We start from the raw sequence: 21,397 nt of genomic DNA, 5'->3' as shown, positions 1-21,397 counted from the left end.
CTTAGAGCTAATTAACAGTAATTTTATGTCTACTGAATCTAATAATTTTTTTAATGGACCTGGTTTTATGTATGCCTTTTTTTTTTTTTGAAGATTTTATTTTTTTCCTTTTTCTCCCCAAAGCCCCCTGGTACATAGTTGTATATTCTTCGTTGTGGGTCCCTCCAGTTGTGGCATGTGGGACGCCGCCTCAGCGTGGTTCGATGAGCAGTGCCATGTCCGCGCCCAGGACTCGAACCAACGAAACACTGGGCCGACTGCAGCGGAGCACGCGAACTTAACCACTCAGCCACGGGGCCAGCCCCTTATGTATGCCTTTTTTATTTCATTTTTCTGGAAAAGCTTAAATGCCGAGCTAAGAAATTTATACCACATTTTGTAGATAAAAGAAAAAGTAAAGGCAATTTTTGAGAAGAGAAATAATGTAATTATAGGTAAACTTGAAGAAGATTAATCTGGCAGCAATAAAAACTGTCACTTGGAAGAGAGTTTAGAAATGGCGAAGGGTACCTGCATGACCACAGACCTGAACGAGCACCTCCATTGTCACCACCCACCATTTCTGGAAAACTGACTGTGTGAGAGTTTCCACACTAAACCCTCACTTCCATCTTCTCCTGTAACTTTCATAACAACCACACAAGCTTGGAGATCTGGCTCTCCTACTGACTAGCACTGAATCCCAATGTCCTAATTTTTAAAATGGAATGACAAAGCCTCTTTCACAGGGCTGTCGTGAAGATTAAATGAAAAAACTGTATATGAACGTACTTTGCAAATGATCTGGCTTCACGTGAATAAGCGGTACTTCATTATTACGATTACTATTGTTTCTTAAATCTCCTGAGAATCAGACAGCTCTACCTTGCTCTTAAATATGAGAAGACCAAGAGTTAAAGTCAAAGAATTTACGGAGCTGGTGATGAGCTTACAGAGGTTCAAGCAACAAAAGTGTTTCCTGACCAGTCCTACGAAATCTAAAGCGTGAACTGCTGGTTTGTGGACCATGTTTGCTGCCATCCAAGCCCAACAACTGGAGGTAAAAAGCAGCAGATGTTCGGGGACTGGTCAATTCCTCTAGGAACTGCCACAGTCTGCGGCAGAAAACAATGATTTCCAAACAGAGAAAGATCACAATGAAATGAAAGACAAGACAGCTCGATGTGCTCCACTGCAAAAATGTTGTTTGTTAGACACAAAAGGTCATTTGAGGAATAGCCAATGAACAACTAATTAGCAGAGCAAACAAGAATATTTTTGAAGGAAAAAGCCACAGAGGACAGAACTTTAAATTACTCAGTTTTGAATGATTTCTTTTCCACTACTATATATAAAAGGTTTTTTTGTGGAAACCATGAGGTCATTGTTTTCCAGAGTCTTTACTATAGGAAACAGCTGTGGGGAACCACACAAACAAAGAACACTGCCCTTTTTACTAGACCCTCCTTGTGGCGAGTGGATAGATGGGGACAGGAAAAATCCATCACACCACACACTAATAACAAAACAAAAGTGGCAGAGTCCACTAAAAACATTCAGCCAGACACAGGAAGATGTAAAACAACTAAGCCAGGGCAAGCATCTGTAACTCAGGACAAGCATCTGTATTACTACATCTGTATCAAAGCATCCACATTACTACATCTGTATTGATTTAGAGAGATTTCCATATTTAGACCAGATCAGCTCCCTTCTACATGGGTCACCAAAAACTTAAATGATTCACTTCTGCACAGTGCCTGATACATGACATTCAACAAATGTAACTTACAGAAATAAAGCTTTCCTAGGATTCATGTTCAAATATGATATGACCTGACTAAAACCGAACTTATCCCCCCCACCTCCAGAACGTTTTCCATTCTGTGCTTCCAGTCTTGAGGAGCCCCCATCCCAAGACACCCTGTGTCAATACCTCAAAGTTATTTTCATCTCCTCCTTCTTATGCACCCTTCACACACCCATAAAGCTGTCAATCACTGTCAACTCTGCTTCAAATATACATTTTACATATGTTCAAAACTCAGAGAAAAAGCAGGAGACAAGGAAAAGGAAAGAAACTGAGTCCAGCCCAATCTAGTATGTAGTATGTGCTTCTCCCTTACAATATCACCCAAGACTCTGCTTTAATTTGTCTGCTGATAAAAATATTATTATATAAGGCAGCTCATTTCATTTTCAGACAACTTGCTCAAAAAATTCTGTCTACTGAGGTATGTCACCCCCTTTTCCAATTTCTCCCCCTTCTTCTCATAGCTTAAAGCCCAAGAGCGATCACAGTCCTCGAGCGAGGTCTGACCCACGCCCACAGCAGAAACGGCCCACCAGCAGCACGTCTACGTGGACAGCTGAGGCTGGTCTGCAAGCTGTCTCTGCTCGTGGCATCTTCAGTTCAGATGAACCAACACACTGTGCAACTCCTACAAACCAATGCTGAATAAGACAGGCTCACTGCCTTCGTGGGATTACAGTGGAATGGAGGAGCCAGACACAAACAGGTTTAAGAAACAGAATCTTCTTGCCTTTGAGAGGAAATTTTTCTACACTTTTGACAGTCATATAACACCAGGATTATCTGATCCTTGGAAGAATGTATGAGTAAATCCATCCAATTCCGTTATCTTTTGGGAGAACAGGCAGTTCTTTTAATAACTCTATTTCTTCCTCAGTTATCAGTCAATTCAGGCTTTCTTACTATAACATTGTTATTAGTTTACATTTTGTTGAAAGTTACCGATTTTATAGGTGACAGGCAGTCATTCAGCAAAGATGGTTATTTGTCCCAAATTAATGTAGATATTTAACACTAAAATTCACACAGGGTTACTTTATTTTTTGAAACCTAACAAAATGATTCTAAAATGTGTCTGGAGAACTTTTAAAGAATAGCAAGATAGCTCACCTATTACCCAATGTACTAAGAACTTTTCTGCACTGGTTTTAATCGAGTTAATATTGCAAATATAAATGTTTCACAGTGGGGGAAAAAATAACATGAAAAGAAGCATAAGCAACAATAATGCCATGTGATACCAATAAAAGTACTGATGAAAGAGAATACAAAACTCAGAAACAGAACATAAAATTCTAAATATGGAGGAGCCTTCTGCAAACTAGCAGGGTGATGATAAGGTTGGGGTGACTATCAGTTAATTTGCTCGGCACTGATGACATGCCAGGCCAAGTTTTTCTCTTATTTGTTTTTAAAATAACCAAATGAGGTAGATATACTCTTATCCCCATTTTACAAATGATGGAACTAAGCCCAGAGAGTTAAGTGCCCAAGGCCCCAGGGCTAAAGTGATGCAGCCAGGATCTGAACACAGGCAGTCTGGCTCCCCAGCTCAGGACTTCAGCCACTCCCTACACTATACAAGACGGGGAATCTCAAACCTTAAAATCAATCCCCACTTTACACATGCACCAAAGTAAACTCCAAACTACTGAAGAGATAAATATTTTAGAACCTAATAGGAAAAAACTAACAAAAAATAAAATAGAAACATTATCCTATATGCAAGAATAACTTTTTCAGCTATATGGTAACAAAACTAATAAGAGAAAGGGACAGGTTCAAAAATATAAATTAAAACCTTCTATAACACACAAAAGTAACAAAACTAAAAGAGTAAGAGACTGAGGGAAATAGCTACATCAAATGTATCAAAGGCTTAATGAAGTTGTTACCTTACACACATCTACATCTATAATATATAGCACCTATAAAGAGCTATTACAAAGTTTTAAAAAAAGGAAAGGAGATTCAAAATCCTAATAAACACCCTGACCAAGTGGGATTTATTCCTGGAATGAAAGGAGGTTCAACGTAGGAAAATGAATCAATGTAATATGCCACATTAATAGAATGAAGGAAAAATATCACATGATCATCTCAATTGATGCAAAAAAAATTTGACAAAACTGAACACTCTTTCATGATAAAAACACTAAACAAACCAGGCACAGAGGGAAACTTCCTCAATAAGATAGAGGCCATATCTGAAAAGCCCACAGCTAACATCATATTCAATGGTGAAAGACTGAAAACTTTCCCTTAAGATCAAGAAACAAGACTAGGATGCCCATTTTCAACATTTATATTCAACAGAGTATTGCAAGTTCTGGCCAGAGCAACTAGGGCAAGAAAAAGAAATAAAAGGTATCCTAATTGGAAAGGGAGATGTAAAATTATCCCTGTTCACAGAAGACATGATCTTATATGTAGAAAACCCTAAAGAGCCACAAAAAACTGTTAAGGGAGCTAATAAATGAAATCAGCAAAGTGCAGGATACAATATTAATACACAAAAATCAGTTGCATTTCTATACACTACTACTGAGCAATCCAAAATAAATATACATTAAGAAAACAACTCCACTCACAAAAGCATCAAAGAAGAATAAAATATTCAGGAATAAATTTAACCAAGGAGGTGAAAAACTTGTATGCTGAAAATTACAAAACTTAAGTGAAAGAAATTAAAGAAAACATAAATAAATGTACAGATATCCCATGTTCATGGGTTGGAAGACTTAATATTGTTAAGATAACAATACCACCCAAAGCAATATACAGATTCAGTGCAACTCCTAGGAAAATCTTAACAGCATTTTTTTTGCAGAAATAGAAAAGCCTATTCTAAAACTCATGGAATCTCCAGGGACTCCAAAGCCAAAAAAATCTTAAAAAACAAGAACAAAGTTGGAGGACTCAAACTTGCTGATTTCAAAACTTGATACACAGCTAGAGTAATCATCATTGTGTGGTACTGAAATAAAGACAGACATACAGACCAATGGAGTAGAACAAAGAGCCCAAAAATAAATCCTCACATATATTGTCAACTGATGTTTGACAAGGGCACTGAGACCATTCAATGAGGAAAGAACAGTAGTCTCAATAATGGTGCTGGAAAAAACTAGATATCCATGTGCAAAAGAATGAAGTAACTTTACACTATAGACAAAAATTAATTCAAAATGAATCCAAGAGCTAAACATAAGAGCTAAAATCATAAAATTCTTAGTATAAAACATAGAGGGAAAACTTCATGACATTGGACTTGGCAATGACTTCTTAGATATGACACCAAAAGCAAAGGCAACACACACAAAAAAACAGATAAACCGGACTTCATCAAAATTGAAAACTTTGTACATCAAAGAACAGTATGAAGAGAGTGAAATGACAACACACAGAATGGGAGAAAATATTTGCTAATCACATATCTGATATGGGAGTAATATCCAGAATACATAAAGAACTCCTACAACTCAACATCAACATGAAAAAATCCAATTCATAAATGGGGAAAGTACTTGGATAGACATTTCTCCAAACAAGATACAAACAGCCAGCCAATAAGCACTTGAAAAGATGGCCCAAGTCTAATGATCATTAGTCATTAGAAAAACGCAAATTAAAACCACAATGAAATACTTCACACACTAGGATGGCTATTATCAAAAAGAAAAAGGAAAATAACAAGTGTTCACAAGGATGTGCAGAAACTGGAACCCCTGAGCATTGCTGGTGGGAATGTAAAATGGTGAAGCCACTGTGGAAAACAGTTTGACAGTTTCTCAGAAAGTTAAACATAGAATTACCACAATCCAAAAAAATTGAAAACAGGGACTCAAATACTTGTACACCTATGTTCACAGCATCATTATTCACAATAGCCAAAGAGCAGAAACAACCCAGGTGTCCATCAACAGATGAATGGATAAACAAAATGTGGTAGATACATATATAGGAATATTATTCACCCATAAAAAGAAATGGAATTCTGCTACTTGCTACAACACAGATGACTCTTGAAAACATTATGTTAAGTGAAAAAAGCCAGACACAAAAGGATTTTGTGTATTGTACTGTATAATTCTAGGTATATGGGGTACCTAGAATAGGCAAATTCATAGAGACAGAAAGTAGAACAGAGGTTACCAGTGTCCAGAGGGGACTTACTGCTTAATTCATAGAATTCCTGTTTGGGATGATGAAAAAGTTCTGGAAATGGATAGTGGTTGATGGTTCCACAATACTGTGACTGTATTAATGCCACTGAGTTGTACTTAAAAGTAGTTAAAATGATAAATTTTATGTTATGTGTATTTAACCACAACAAAAAAAATTGGGGAAAAAAGCCAATAGACAAATGTGCAAAGAATGAATATAAATTGATGATAAATTAAAATTATACAAGCCAACTCACTCTACAAATGGTTTTTCAGCATCCAACACGCACCATTCACTGGGCTGGGTGAAGTTTATGATCAAACTAGAGGCACTGTAATTTTTTTAATTTCTTGTTTTTGAAGAGTAATATTACAACACATATAAGAAGTCAAAAAGATATCCAAGAGCTGGCCCAGCGGCACAGCAGTTAAGTTCATTCAGTGGCCCGGGGTTCACCAGTTCAGATCCTGGGTATGGACCTACACATCCCTTACGAAGCCATGCTGTGGTAGGCATCCCACATATAAAATAGAGGTAGATGGGCACAGATGTTAGCTCAGGGCCAATCTTCCTCAGCAAAAAGAGGAGGATCGGCGGCAGATGTTAGCTCAGAGCTAATCTTCCCCCAAAAATTTTTAAAAAACTAAAATTAAAAAAAATATATGTTCATAAGCTTTTGATGTTCTGAGGACATGTCTGGAAATTTATGCTAAATAAATAACATGGCAAAACACAAGGCTATACACATGATTCATGTTCATTCTAGTAAAAAAGAGTTGGGGGGAAACGCCCAATAACAAAGGACTGGATGAGTAAATGATCACTTAGCAACATGAAACCATAAATATCATTAAACATTAAACTGTATTATGAGTACTACTTAGACACATGGAAAAATATTTTATAAGTTGCATGAAAAGAATCATGATCCAATGGTCTGGCCAGGAGGATAGCAACTGTGTAGATTACGCATGCACGTGGACAAGTACAAAAATGTACACTGACGGCACTCTAAGGCAATGTGCTCAGCAGGGTGAGTGCAGGAACGTTATCATCACACTGCCCTGGGATCAAGCTGAAGCTCTGCCCCTGCAAATGTATAAAGAACCACACTAGAGCAAATCAAAATAACAGATTTAGTGCTGGTTTATGTTGCTGGCTGGAAAGCTATATTTAAAACCTGAGAATGGTGGTTTCATAAATCCTTCAAGACAGAGTCCACGTACCACCTCTTCAGTGCCCCCACAACCCTCCCATTCCTCCCTCAGGTGATCTCCCTGTTGGATTTGCACAGCACTTTTGCGCTATCTCCATCACACCACTCATCCTGCCCACTGCAATTGTTTCTTGACCCGCCTCTCTTCCCTTCTAGACCCTGAATTCCTTCAGGGAACGGACCATCTCCCTCATCTTCATATTCCCTGGACCTTTCAACAGAGGACCAGTGCGGGAAATGTGCTCAACAAGTCAGTGGACTTAATAAATCATGTCTACCAAATACCAACCTGAATCTGAGGATAAACTGACATTTCTGCAGCTCTGCACTGTATTCAGGGCTGAGAGCAAGCAGTCAAACCGTAGAGCAGGCAGGCAGGTTTCACGACTCTGCCTTCCTGGTCTTCCACCCACCTGTGACTGCCCCTTCAACAAATCCTCTCCTTCCTCCCAACCTCTTATTTTTAGTTTTCCCCCAGGGCCTGGCCTCTGGCCTCTGACTTTGAGACACTCAATGCCCCAGGCTTCCATCATGACCTCTATGCAGCTGAATCCAAGCCTATGCAGCTGGTCCTAAATCGCACCATATTTCCAACTGTCTATTAGGAACCCCCTTCTTAGGTTAGATATCCCATGACCCCCAACCCCACATGTTCAAATTAAATGCATGATCTCTGCCCCATATGCTCCACAAACCATTCTGCCCTTCCAAATGCTCCATTTCCATCAGATATCCCCATTACTTTCTCCATCACCCAGGTCTGAAACCTCAGTTTCCCTTTACCACTCCATCTCTTGGAGTCTCCTTAATAATGTCAGCATGTCTTCCAAAATGTCTCTTGGACTCACCCTTTCCTCCTCCTCTTCCTCACTTCATACCTGTGATTGTCCTCTCCCTGCATTTACTTTCTCCTCTGTCTGATTCATTTTTGCTCACCGTCAGACCTGTTTTTCTAAAACATCTTTTTCATCAAATCAGTGTCTGCACAGCTCAAGAAGCCGCAATTGAGGCACTACTGATTGCAGCCTCAAGGCTAAACCGTTGTGACAGACTTTCAAGGCCACCCACAATTTGCCCCCTCTCATCTCTTCAGCCATCTACATTTATTTCCCCTTCTGTCCACATCAGTGGTTTCAAGCGGGGCAACTTTGCCCCCCGGGACATTTGGCAATGTCTGGAGACATTTTTGATTGTCAGACCGGGGTGGGAGAAGGGGACTCTACCAGCATCCAGCAGAGAGAGGTCAGGAACCCTGCTAAACAGCCACAAGACAGGGACAGCCCCTCACTTCAAAGAATTATCCGGTCAATAATGCCAGACATGTCACCAGTGCCAAGGCTGAGAAAACTGCTCCAAACCAAGCCTCCTTGTCCCTAGACCATGTGCCATCTCTACGCCTTTGCCCAGAATTTCCCCAACAACCTGGAATGTCATCTCTCTTCTCCTTAACTATCCAAGCCTTCAAATCCCATTCTAAGCCAGATCCCATGGCTTTAAACCCCATCTACAGGCTGATGACTCCCAAATCTTTCTCTCCAGAGAGCCCGTCTCAATCATCTGAACTCCAGACTCCATTATCCAGCTGCCCACCAGACATCTCGTGAGTGTCCTAATTAATCTAAAAATGAACTCCTGATCCCCCCAAAACTGCTGCTCCTCAAGTAACACTGCTCCTGAATCAATCCATTAGCAAACCCTGTGCGGGCTACCTCCAGATAAATCTCAAACCCATCCACTTCTCCATCTCCGTCCACCACTTTTACCTGGTCTATCACAAAACCCTCCCAACTGGTCTGCCCACTTCCCTTCTATTCACTACTCAGCACTGCGGGATCATCCACGTTTTAATGAGATCCTGCCAGAACTCTGCTTAAAACCTGCAACAGCACCCCACTGCTCTTAGAATCAAATGTAAACCCCTTACCTTGGCCATGAGGCCCTATAGGACCCAGCCTCTGCCTATCTCTTCCCCAGCCTCGTCTATCCCACTCTCCTCCTGGCTCTCTAAGCTGCGAACAAGGCCAATCCGACTTGCAAATGCAGCCCCTTCCCACTGCAGGGCCTTTTGCAACCTTTCATTCCCCCTGCCTGGCCACATCCATTATTCTCTCTCATACCTTTTCTCTTTTCCTCCCTAGCTCTTATAACTTTAAATTTCATATTTATTAGTGTGTATTTGTTCATATCTGCCTCCCCTATGACAATAAAAAATTTCCAGGAAGGAAGGGACCACATGGCCTTGTACCAATTTTTCACCATTACCATACCGTTTGGTTTACCACTGTACCCAAGGACCAGCACAGCACTGGCATGGAGTCAAGCGCTCAATAAAGTAGTAGCAGCTTAACTGCTGGCAATGAAAGCATCTTCTACTGACACTTCAGCTCACCACATCTCACCCTTCTCTGAACTTTCCTAGTCAGGACAGTTTAAAACAGCCTCCCTACAAGTAGGGAAGTTCTCTGAGGGCAAGAACCTTTCCTATAATCTTTGAATTTAATCCTCTATTTCCAACCCCTCCCCTCACCTCGTCCCTTTACACACAATAATTGCTCAGTAAAAGTGGTTTAAGACAGCAAACACGGAGTTCCATAACTGTCCCATGTATTTTTATTCCCCAACTAGTCCTCTTGGAAATTTTCTTATGCTTTCTGATGATTCCCCTTTACCACCTGAGAAGCTCCATACATCAGCTGGACACTTACTGGAGGGAGATTCATTTGTTGAAAAGAGTGGAGAAAAGGCGAACCTAGAGGAAACAACACTGATCTACGTGAAAGAAAATAACTGTAAGTTTGAAAAACGAAGAACAGGGCCATCAAAGCGCATGTCAGGAGGCTAGACCCTGGCACGCACCACGGATCGGTCAGAGGATCTTGTCCTGTACCACCTTTTGCTGGGCAATCTGTGAGGTGTATCCACATTTTAAATGCACATCCCCTTTGACTCAGCAATGCCACTTCTAAGACTCATCCTTGAGAAAAGGAGACTTGATGTATGCTGAAGGATTGGCTATGATGGTTAAAACCTTTATACAACCTAAACATCAGTGGGTTTCGATATAACTGTTAAAAAGAATGAGGCAGCCTTGGATGTATCAACAAGAAACAACCAAAGCTATGCTACCCGTGATATGTTTTCAAGTCCAGGGTAGGGGAAAGGAGGAACTCAAGTTACAGAACTATATGGAGAGTATGAGTCCATCAATGTAAAAGATGTATACATGTTTATACATGCATTTAAATAGCTCAAAGGATTCCTTTTTAAGGGAGATTCCCAGAAGTGCCTACGTCTGAGGAGCAGCAGCACATACATAAAGCTAGCTGCAGTTGACCTTACTTTCACCATGATTACACCACAATCTTAGAGGGAAAAAATGCTACACGTTTCAGCACGTCCACCCTGCCTGTTTATGTTTTATGTTGAGACCTGTCGTTTCAGTGGTTGTACTAAGGCCACCACAGATGCAGAACTCAGTGTGCGCCTCCACAACGCAGGGGTGACAAGCAGTGCAAGTCGGAACTCTGGTTCTGTCCTTCGGCCTCTAGCCATCAGGTGACCCTCAGTTCCCTCACCCAGAAAGGCTAGGGACTACTCACCTCTCACCCAAGTCTCCCTCCAAGCCTACAATTTGACGATTCCACCACCTCCTTTCTCCTCCAGAGATCTAGAGCTTCACTAAAACAAAAGTGACAGCATTTGACAGACGAGGAAACTGACCAGGAAGAGACGAACTTTCTATTTCATACTCCATCAGAAATCTAAACGGGACCTACACAATTTCATTTTCCGCAGCATGAAATCAGAGCTCCCAGCCTGAGCCCATGAGAAAGGTGGGAGATGGAGCCAGTGAAAGCCTGACTGTAGCTTGCCATGAGTCTGCCACTACCCATTTATGCACGTTTATTCCCTTTGTAACCTGAGAACTCTCACTAATAAATAAGCACCACCACGCACCAAAGTTCAAGGAAAAAAATATGGGAGAGAAAATTCTATTCATCAATTACTTTTAGCTTCACTGCAAATTTGGAAGAAGTCTCCACAGTTCTTTTATCAGAAGATCACTCTGTTCTAGTTGTTCTTTGGGAGGAAGGTTTGAAAACTACTGCTATGAAACTTATCTTTGTTACTTGAAAGATGACCATTCGTCTTTTACTTACTGCAAAAGGCCACTGAGTACCAGAAATCACAGAGCAGCTGTAAGAATCTGGAGCACCCAGGCTAGCATCCTATTAAAGTTAAGATAACAAGCTGATTCTCTCTTAAACAGCACATTTAGTATTCAGATTCCAAAGTGCTTTACTTACTCACATTGTTTTATTAAGTGATCCAGGGGCCAGCCTGGTGGTGTAGTGGTTAAGTTCTCATGCTCTGCTCCAGTGGCCCAAGGTTCACAGGTTCAGATCCTGGGCACAGACCTACATACCGCTCATCAAGCCATGCCATGGCAGCATCCCATGTACAAAATAGAGGGAAGACTGGTAACAGATGTTAGCTGAGGGCCAATCTTCCTCACCAAAAAAAAAAGAGAGAGAGAGAGAGAAAAAGAAAGAAAAAGAAAGTGATCCAAGTGGCCAGGCCAGTGGTGTAATGGTTAAGTTCGCACGTTCTACTTCAGCAGCCAGGGGTTTGAAGGTTCAGATTCCAGGCGTGGACCTAGCAGCATCTGTTAAGCCATGCTGTGGCAGCATCCCACATAAAATAGAGGAACACTGGCACAGATGTTACCTCAGCAGCCATCTTCCTCAAGCAAAAACGACAAAGATTGGCAACAGAAGTTAGCTCAAGGCCAATCTTCCTCACAAAAAAGAAAGAAAGAAAGTGATCCAAGGATCCTGCCAGTGAAGTCCAAATTTTACTGAAGTGCTGCTGCAAACACATCCACACAGAAAGAAGAAAAAGCAGCAAGGTAACCATTCCAAAGGCTGGGAAGCAAGGGAAACTTGTGCTAGGGAGGCTCAAAACATTCCTCCAACAGTTTCTCAACCTCAGCCCTACTGACGTGGTGGGCTAGAAAATCCTGTATTGAGGGGGCCGTCTGCACACTGTCACAAACAGCCCCATCCCTGGACTCTCCCCCCTAGATGCCAGTAGCACCCTCACCCCAGCTGTGACAACCAAAGTATGTCTCCAGATTTCACCAAATGTCCCCAGGAGTGAGAGGCTGGGAGAAGGCAGAAGCATCTGGTTGGGAGCCACTGCTCTGAGAGCAGGAGAAAAATATCTGCCTAAAAAAGAAAAACTATATAGGTGGCAGCTAGAGAAGTTTCCTAAAGCACACCAGGGTTGGTCCAGTCGACCCATTTCACTCTGGGAAATGAAAATCCAACCTTAACAACTATCTAGCTCATCCAAAACCAAAACTCCATTACCAGGCAAGCTCCTTAAGCTCCAATCAATGTGGTCAGAAAGCAAGAAAGAATTCTAATTGAAAAACTTACAAAGAAAACCATTAGTAACTTATGGAAGCTTAAGAGATAAAAGCACATTCAAAGACATGCCGAGTGCTTTTCAAGACCTCAAGGCAAACTATCTCATGATGGCAAATGCTTTGTCTCCTCTGCCAACTCCAATCACCTGGTACGGCTGCCCTGCCCGGAGCCCAGAACTGAGCAGGATCCTGAGGCGGAATGTGAGCTCAAGAGAAGAGTATCTGCCTCAAAGATCGATGTCTGCCACCAAAAGGCGAGGGGTTGTGGTGAAGAGTATGCCTCGCATCCACCTTCTTGGGGTTCGACTTTTTCTTTTCTTCTCTTGCCCAAAGCCCCCCAGCACATAGCTGTATATTCTAGCTGGAGGTCCTTCTAGTTGTGGCATGTGGGACACCGCCTCAGCATGGCCTGACGAGCAGGGCTAGGTCCGCGCCCAGGATCCGAACTGGGGAAACCCCGGGCCACCGAAGCAGAGTGCGTGAACTTAACCAATCAGGCACAGGGCAGGCCCCCTCAACTTTATGCTCAAAATAATACCCATCAAGTCTGGCTGTAAGAAAACATCATGGAAAAAAAAGGAATCCTCCACAGTGCCAAGAGGCTTACCTAACTGCAGGGGGAGTGGATCTGACCCTACTACTCTCCTGCTTGAAAACTGGATCTGGATTCTCCGCTTTCAGAGGATAAAGTCCAAACCAGCACAGCCTACAAAGCCCTTCAGAACCCATTTACAACACACTTCTCCCAGACTTTCTGCATCCCCATCGCTCTCCACGGCGTAACCAGCCACCAAATGTCTCACTGTTCCCCCAAAACCACATGCCCTTTCATGCCCCCTCACCGCTTCTCTGCCCAGCAAATTTCTATTCATCCATCAGAACACCGCTCTGTGATGCATTACTTGTTCCCTGGAGCCTGCCGGCCAAAGTATGGTCCTTGGCCCAGCAGCATCAGCATCACCAGGGAGCTTATGAGAAATACAGAATCTCAGGCCCCACCCAGCTCCACCAGATGCAAATTTGCTTCCTAACAAGATGCCCAGGAGAAGTATGTGCACATTAAAGTGTGAGAAGCGATGTCTTGGGGGATTTACCAGGTCCCACTAGACTCAGTTCTTCACAGGCAGGTACAGGGTCTTCCCCAAACGAGAGTGCCTGGCACATGGCAGGTGAGGCACTTTGGCAGGCTGCCGAGGGGGCAAACTCCTCCTTTACTCCTCTCTTCTATTAAGGCAGGAAAACCCAAATATTCACCTTCCAGCCTCCAATGTAGCCACAGGTGGCCAACCAACACGATTATAGTCAACGAAATGTCAGCAGAAGCCTGCTGAGGGGACTTCTGGAAGAACTTTTATTGCCCTAATGACTTCATACCTTCACAAACATCAGGGACCAAAAGCCAATAACAGCTAAGGACAACAGGGTGGAAACACAGAAATGGTCTGGGTCCTTGTTGGGCCCATCGAGGCAGTGTACCACCTTAGAATCACCTACCTCCAGACTTACTGTGTGAGCTAATTCAACATCTCTATTGCTTCAGGCATCATCATTAGAGCTTCCTCTTTTTTGCGCTGAATGCATCCCTAACTGACTGAGTAAACCCTCAATAAATGGGAAGGAAGGAATGAATGCAAGGTGAAATCTACTAAAGGTTGAGATTACATTTTTTAAAAATAGGGCCTCTAAGAATCTGTTCAACTTTGCCAAAGCATGCCTATAAATCAGCCTCTGCATTTGTAGAATTATTGACCCATTTCTGTTCACAGCTTTTTCATGGATAAGAAAATGAACATAACCTCTTAAAAAGCAATGGAAATGTTCACATACAAAAATGCTGTAGAAATTGATTTTCACATTTTGGAAAAGAGTAGAAAACCAACCTTGACACAGTAGCTCTGACCTTGAAAAGTTTGCAATTGCTGCGGCTACTTACAGGAAACTACAAGCAAAGAGAAAAAAGAAAGGCTTATAGTAACTGGTCGGTTGCCATTCTCTCCTATTCCTTATTTTGAGATCTCCGACACGGATCTCACTTTTTTCCAGTCCCTATCCCAGTCAAGTATTGCCATTCAAACTTCCCAGATCAAACAGCAAACATTTTTTCTCTTTGAGAAAAACAGGGCAGAACAACATAAATATAAATAAAACATAAGTAAACTGTATTAAAAGGGGAGGGGCACACCTCTTTTGTTGTTGTTCCTCAGCAAGAAAGTAGGCCACTTGAGTGGCCGGGGGCTCCCTGGTTCAGATCCTGGGCATGGACCTATGCACTGCTTATCAAGCCATGCTGTGGAAGGCGTCTCACATATAAAGTAGAAGACGATGGGCACAGATGTTAGCTCAGGGCCAATCTTCCTCAGCAAAAAGAAGAAGATTGGTGGCAGATGTTAGCTCAGGGTGAATCTTCCTCAAAAAAAAGAAAGTACGTCCTCTACCAAGTGCTGACTCCTCAGAAAGATTACCATTTTAATCAAATCATTTGCTTTTACTTAAACAAAATTATTTTAGAAAGAAGCTTCATAGCACCAATGGAAAGCCAGTACCAGTTGCCATAAATAGAAGACAAATGTAAAAACAAACCCAATGAAAACAGAACCTTATTAAATTCTAGCTCCTGTTGCCTACTAAAGCCTCTAACTTGAAGCTTGTTCTCCCTTGTTTAAAAAAAAAGGTGGGGGAGTGAGCAAGAGGTGGTAAAGATGGGCTACAACCACGCTGAGACTTTCTCTTGGGCATGATCAGGACAGAAAGAGAGGAGAAAAGGAATTCACTTTCTCACTGTGCAATTTCATTCTATTTAATTTCATTTTATTTATATCCACTTCCTACCTAAAAGTATCCCTCATACAATCTCAAACCATCTTCCCCTTCTGCTTAGATAAGAGCCCACTTCTTTAGTGCAGCCTAAATGGTCCGACACCATCTGGCCCCAGCCCACACTCTGCTCTCAGCCACTCACTACAAGGACCCAAGGGCCGTACCCAGCCCACTGCCTGCTTTTGTATGGCCCGTGGGCTAAGAATGGTTTGCAGAGATGAATACTTGTCACCAATTTGATGACAGGAAACACTAATTTTGAACTCCAATTAAGCTAAACGTAACCCTCTTCAAAACAAGAAGCCCATTCTCATTAGTAGACCTGCATTACGAAACACTGGACTCAATTATTTTATTTTTATTTTAGTCAATAGAATATTTGTGGAAATTTGCTTTTTCTTGTCATATGAGTACCTACATAACATCCTCGATTTTGCATCTTGATGCGCAAAGCCTGAACTATTTCCCATGCGGCCCTTTACAGAGTCTGCCCTTCCCAGAGCCACATGGCTCCCAGGGCACCAGCTCACTCCCACCAAAGGACTTCCACTGTCCTGACCTCCTCAAGGCTGCCTCTCTCTGGGGTTACTCAAGTCTCAGTTCTAACACCACCTCCTCCAAGAGGTCACCCTAACCTCCCCCTCCCCATTTAAAGCAGCCTGCTGGTACGTCAATTCACATCGCTCGCTGGGTTTTCCTTTCTCCAAACCACTATTTGCTATTAGCTCCTTAACCTATTAAAGTTTACCATAAAAATAGTCATGGCAGCAAATATTCATGGTACTATGCACAACGGAAGCAGCTTACATACTAGTTTGAATCCTATGAAAGTGCCAATCCGGAAGGCTTAGTGTCGAAAATGGGTAATTTCAAAGGGTTCAACCACACATATCAAGTTTGCAGCTCACGACCACCTTAGGAGGTCGATACCAGAGGAGAGGAAACGGTGGCACAGAGAGGTTGTGTACCTTGCACGAGGTCACACTGCTACTAAGTGGCAAAACCAGGATTTGAACCCAGGCTCAACACTCCCACCCGCAAGAACGCAAGTTCCAGGAAGACTGTGGGTCTCGTCCACGGTCAGAGCCCTCCCTCCCCAGCGCCCCTCGCAGGGCCTGGCACGCGGTAAGCCCTTAACAGATACACGACGGATGGAGGGCTGGGTGAGTGAATGAATGAATAAATGAATGAATGACTCTCCCCGACAGACCGCGGGATCCTCCCAGGCTGGGGGCCCGCACCCCTTCGGACAACCGCGGGCCGGGAGGAAGGGCGGGAAGACGACGGGGCAGGCGGGGCCGGGGGTCGCGGGCTCACCTTGAAGTCGCGGCTGTGCTGCGGGGTGTACTCCAGGGTCCAGAGGGCCCGCACCAGGTGCGCCAGCTGCTCGGTGACCTCGCCGGGGCCCTGCGCGCCGCGGCCGGCCGGAGGCTCGGGCTCGGGCTCGGGCTCGGGCGGGGGCTCGGGCCGGGCCGCGCGGTACTGGCCGAGCGCCAGGTACTCGGCGAAGAGCTCGGTGTTGCTGAGGCACTGCAGCGTGGCGTTCATGAAGCACGTGTTGCCGTGGTTCCGGAGCCCCGCCACCCCGGGCACCGGCTCGGCGCTGGCGGCGGCGGCGGCGGGCGGCGCGGGCGCGGCGGGCGGCGGCGGGCAGGGCGGCGGCGCGGGCGCGGCGGCCGGCCCGGGCAGGAAGCAGCTGCGGAGGCCGCCGCGGTCCGGGGCGGCGCCCTCGGAGCTAAGGTGCGAGAGCGTGGACAGCGTCTTGAGGACGCGGCTCATGAAGCTGCCCACCGAGCGTGCCGACGAGGGCGAGGCGGGCGCGGCCGGCCCGGGGCCCCCAGCGCCGCCGCCGCCGCCCGCGCGGCCGCTCCGGAACAGCCGCTTGCTGAAGGAGCGCTTCTCCTTCCCGCCCGCCGCCGCCGGCGGCCCGGGCCCGGGCGCCGTTACCTTGGACATGGCGGCGGCCGCCGACGCGCATCACCGAGCCCGCCCGCCCGGCCCGCGGCCCCGCCACGGCCGCCGCCGCATCCCGCCGCGCCGCGCAGCGCTGCGCCTCACCGGGCCGGGGGCTCGACGCCCCGCACACCTCAGAGCGCCCGGAGCGAGCCAGCGAGCGAGCAGCGGCCGGCGGGGCGGGCGGGCGCGCGCGCGGTCCGCCCAGCTGGGCCGCTCACGTGACGCCTCCCGGCGCCGCCCGCCCCGCGCTGAAGCCGCCGCGGCCGCCATGTTAACTGTGGGAACGAAGCCGCCCTTTCAGCCCGACGAGATGGCCCCACGGCTGGGCGCGGTCCTGCTGTGTGAAGCCCCAGAGAGGCCATGTCTAGTGTGGGCATGGTCCAGGCGCGGCGGAGAGCGCGGGGCTGGCGCTGGGTGGTGGACCCTTGGGGGAGATCTTTGGCTTCGCTAATGTGATGGCGGAGGCCTTGGGAAAGTCCAGGGAGCAGGACGCCACCCCTTACCAGACCCTGGAAGAGGTGATGAACACGGCCCTGACCAGTCCTGGGCAAGCCAGCCCCACCCGGCTCCCAAGGGACCCCGACCGCCTGCGTGCCCACCCGAACGCCATCACAGAGCCTGGCACATCCCGGCGGGCTTGTCTTCCAGGCGGTACCTGGAAGTGAAACTGCAGTGAAACGGTATTATCAGAATTACTGTCCTTTTCAGATCAACCTTTAAAACCCCGCCGAGCTCTACCATCCTTCATTCATTCAACAGATAGTTATTGCTATGTGCCAGGCATTGTGCTAGATGCTGGGAATATGACGACGTATGAAACTAACACGGTTTCTTGCCTGCCCTCCTGCGTCTTACACTCCTAGTGGATATTGATAATAGCTGCTGTGTTCCAAGCATTGTGCTAAGCGTGGAATATCTCCTTCGATCTTCAATTCAGTGCCTTTGAGAGTGGTATGACTCTTATCCGTTTCAAACCCGTGTGTGTTTCAAAGCCCCTAGACTTGATCTCTAAAGGAAAGGTCACAGACCCAGAAATATCACAGGGACCAAGATAGGTCATAGCAGTGAGTGAAGAATCCCGATGTTTCAATCATCACATTAACCTGTTAATACTTCAGTGTTGGGGAGAATGTAAGGAAGGGTGGGGACTATAGCAAACTGCAAATCAACATCCTTCTAAAGAGGGTGGGTGCCACTTAACTCCAGCCAATTGCCCTCATGCCAAATTGAGGGCTCAGATCATCTTATTTTTTAAGAGAAGGTGGAAATCCTATTTTTAAATGTTGATTCAATTAAAAAAGAAAAAAATAGTGCAGAGGCAAAAAAGGACATCTTTGTGCTGCCTTCAGCCCAAAATCCACTGGTTTGAGACCTCCTCTCTGTAGATTTTCCTCTTTGCTAACCCTTAGCCTGAGTCCTGGTTACTGCAGAAGGGAGAAATAAGGGTAGGGAGAGCCCTTCCCCTTTTTAAAACATAAAGCCCACCCTACATCACAGTTCAAAGTAAATGGCCTTTGCCTCTGGCCTCCCTCCGCATGGTAAGGGGCCCTTATGGTGACACCCCTGAGGTGCTCAGCACTAGCCCCCAGATCACCTCTATTCCCACCTCCTGGTCAAAATGTCCACTCCTCACTGCACCTTGAGCTCATCTGGACGTCAGGAAGAAAGCAGTCTGATTATTCATGCTAAAGAGTGAATGCGATGGCCCTAGACCTTTGCAGATATGCGTGAGTTTTTTCAAACATGAAAATTGTGAGAGAGGGAGGGACAAAAACAGATACAGCTTTTGGTAGAATTTCTAGCAGTTTGATAACAATTTTATCACAATATCCAGTCATTATGTTAAAAGTTTGCTTGTTTGGGGAGATGGGAAGGATCTTGGGGCTGTGGTTTCCCTAGATGTCAAGCCGACTTGGAAGTTAGCCTCCAAGGTTGGCTTCCCTACGCAGCTTTTTTTTTTTCTAAGCACTTTTCCATTTTGAACTCACATGTTCATTGCACCCATCACACTTGCTCAAAATCCACAAAAGACTGTCAGCCCTTAAGGCAAAGACTAGGTCTGTTTTGCTGACCATAGATGTCCAGCACTGACCGTCATTCTAACAAATGTTTGCTTGAATGAATAAACTGCCTTAGAGAGAAATTGAGCATAGCAAAAGCTTTTCATCCCCCATGTCTTGTGCCCTAAGCTCATCTCTAATATCAGCCACAGCTATAAACTGTGTAAGCTGTGGCATTGTGACAGCCCCCCACTTCAAATGCCTGCCATTTATCTCTTTGCTTTTCTGCCTGAAAGTTCTCTCCAAAGCCAGAGATCTCCCTGGGGGTGAGTTAAATTCACAACTCTCCCTCCACCAACAGAGGCAACCCTCAACCGGTGGGAAAGACCAGCCAGTGGATAAGCGTCCCAGCCCCCCATCCTTTGGATGGACATCCCTGAGGCACATCCGATAGAGTTCTTCAGGGAGTCCCCAGAGGGATTGAGCCCCACATGCCCTCAGTGGTAATAACAAGTTCAATAACAAACCCTTTTCTGGATTTCTCGACTTCCCTCTCTCTCTTCTTACTCCCTCACTCTTGCTTCCGGGATCACCTCCCAAATAAACTACCTGCACCCAGGTCTTTGTCTCAGCCTCTGATCTAAGGAGAACCCAATCTAAGACGTTGGGCGACTTTATTTAGCACTAGGAAATTCAAACCTAAGACAGATCTGGAATTGGTGATGGGGTTTTCTCTCACCTGCTGTAAGTAACCCTCGGACTCCTCCACCAACAGACCTTGTCCATGTGACTCTCCCACTGGCTGCATTACAGAACACCATTCCTTCCTTTACTAGCATGTGTGCCCGGCAGACAGTAGGTGCTAACAAACGTTGTTGGTTTTTTTAAATGTACTAAACTGAGAGTCAAAAACCAGTGGAAGTTTGCCACCCTGCTTCTCTTCCTTATCCTGGAGCCTTAGTCTCCTTTGCCCGGGCCTTCCTCTCCAATCCAAGCTAGCCACTTGGAATCCCATTCTGTCCTGTGCTTCAGAGAAATTAGGACTGAGCCCATCACCAGATCTGACTCCCTTGATTTCACACCACCAGACAGGGGCAAGCTGGGCTTCACCCATTGAACGTTGCCTCCTCCCCAAGCCCAGTACTACCTAGCTGCCACTGCCACTTTTTCCCACCAACATGGAGCCAAAATCCAAATTGTACTTGGTATAGTTCAGCAGTAATCTGGAGGATGGTTTCCTTGGTCACTGGAGTCCAGTAAAATGCAATTCTCTCTAATCTTCCTCCTGTAGGGGTTGTCCTCCAGTCCCCACTTAGAATCCAACATCCAGGAATGTCTTGGTCTTCCCTCCACACCCTCAGGCAATTTGATCCAGACATAGGGACCTTCACTCAAGCTGTTTCCTGTCGCCAACACCTTTCCTGAGCCTCTTCACTTTGCTAACCTCTCCTGATCCTTAACATCTCACCTTGGGGCTCACCTGCTCCAGGAGGCATCCCTTCTGCAGGCTTTCTTGGGACCTCTCAGTTGTGACACCAACTTTACCGTACTGGAAGTCAGCTTACAGTCTGTCGCCTGCCCTAAAACGTAGGTGTCAGCCCAGCAGTGGCTCATCTTACTCATTATTGGATACCTAGTAAGGTATAGCATATTGATTATTTGGCAGCAGGATATCTAAACAACGTCTGAACTCCTTGGTGGGACATGTGAACCCCTTCCCCGACCTGGCCCCTCCTACCATTCCAGGCTTATTGGTACAATGGGGCCCCAAAGCCATCCTATCCCAGATTGGCTGGAACAGGCTTGGAAAAGAATCTCTAGTTGGAGCACTCAGATAGTCATTCTTTGACATCCACCTCAAACAGCATTCTGTAGTAAATGTTCCACCATCCCTCTCTGTACCCGCCCCTCACCCCTGAGCTAGGGAAACACAAATTAGAAACAACAGCACAGTGAACATCGTCGTGATCTAAACTTGGCTCATTCCTGCAGCTATCTCCTTAAGCTGCCACCTCAGA

At 45.3% G+C, this 21,397-nt stretch overlaps 1 protein-coding gene across 2 annotated transcripts in view; it reads right to left on the bottom strand.

The window, feature by feature from the left end:
- The window catches only part of USP31 (ubiquitin specific peptidase 31), a 70,886-nt gene extending 53,372 nt beyond the window's left edge, over positions 1–17,514 (bottom strand). For both annotated transcript variants that reach the window (XM_014864726.3, XM_070484694.1), the window contains exon 1: positions 16,741–17,514. In XM_014864726.3, the coding sequence (XP_014720212.3) occupies positions 16,741–17,379 (639 nt within the window). In that variant the 5' untranslated portion in view covers positions 17,380–17,514. The remainder of the gene's footprint in view (positions 1–16,740) is intronic.
- Positions 17,515–21,397: the final 3,883 nt, after the last annotated feature.

This window comes from Equus asinus, chromosome 14 (assembly GCF_041296235.1).
Source record: "Equus asinus isolate D_3611 breed Donkey chromosome 14, EquAss-T2T_v2, whole genome shotgun sequence".
Classification (NCBI taxonomy): Eukaryota; Metazoa; Chordata; class Mammalia; order Perissodactyla; family Equidae; genus Equus; species Equus asinus.
This window is presented reverse-complemented; position numbering and strand designations above follow the sequence as displayed.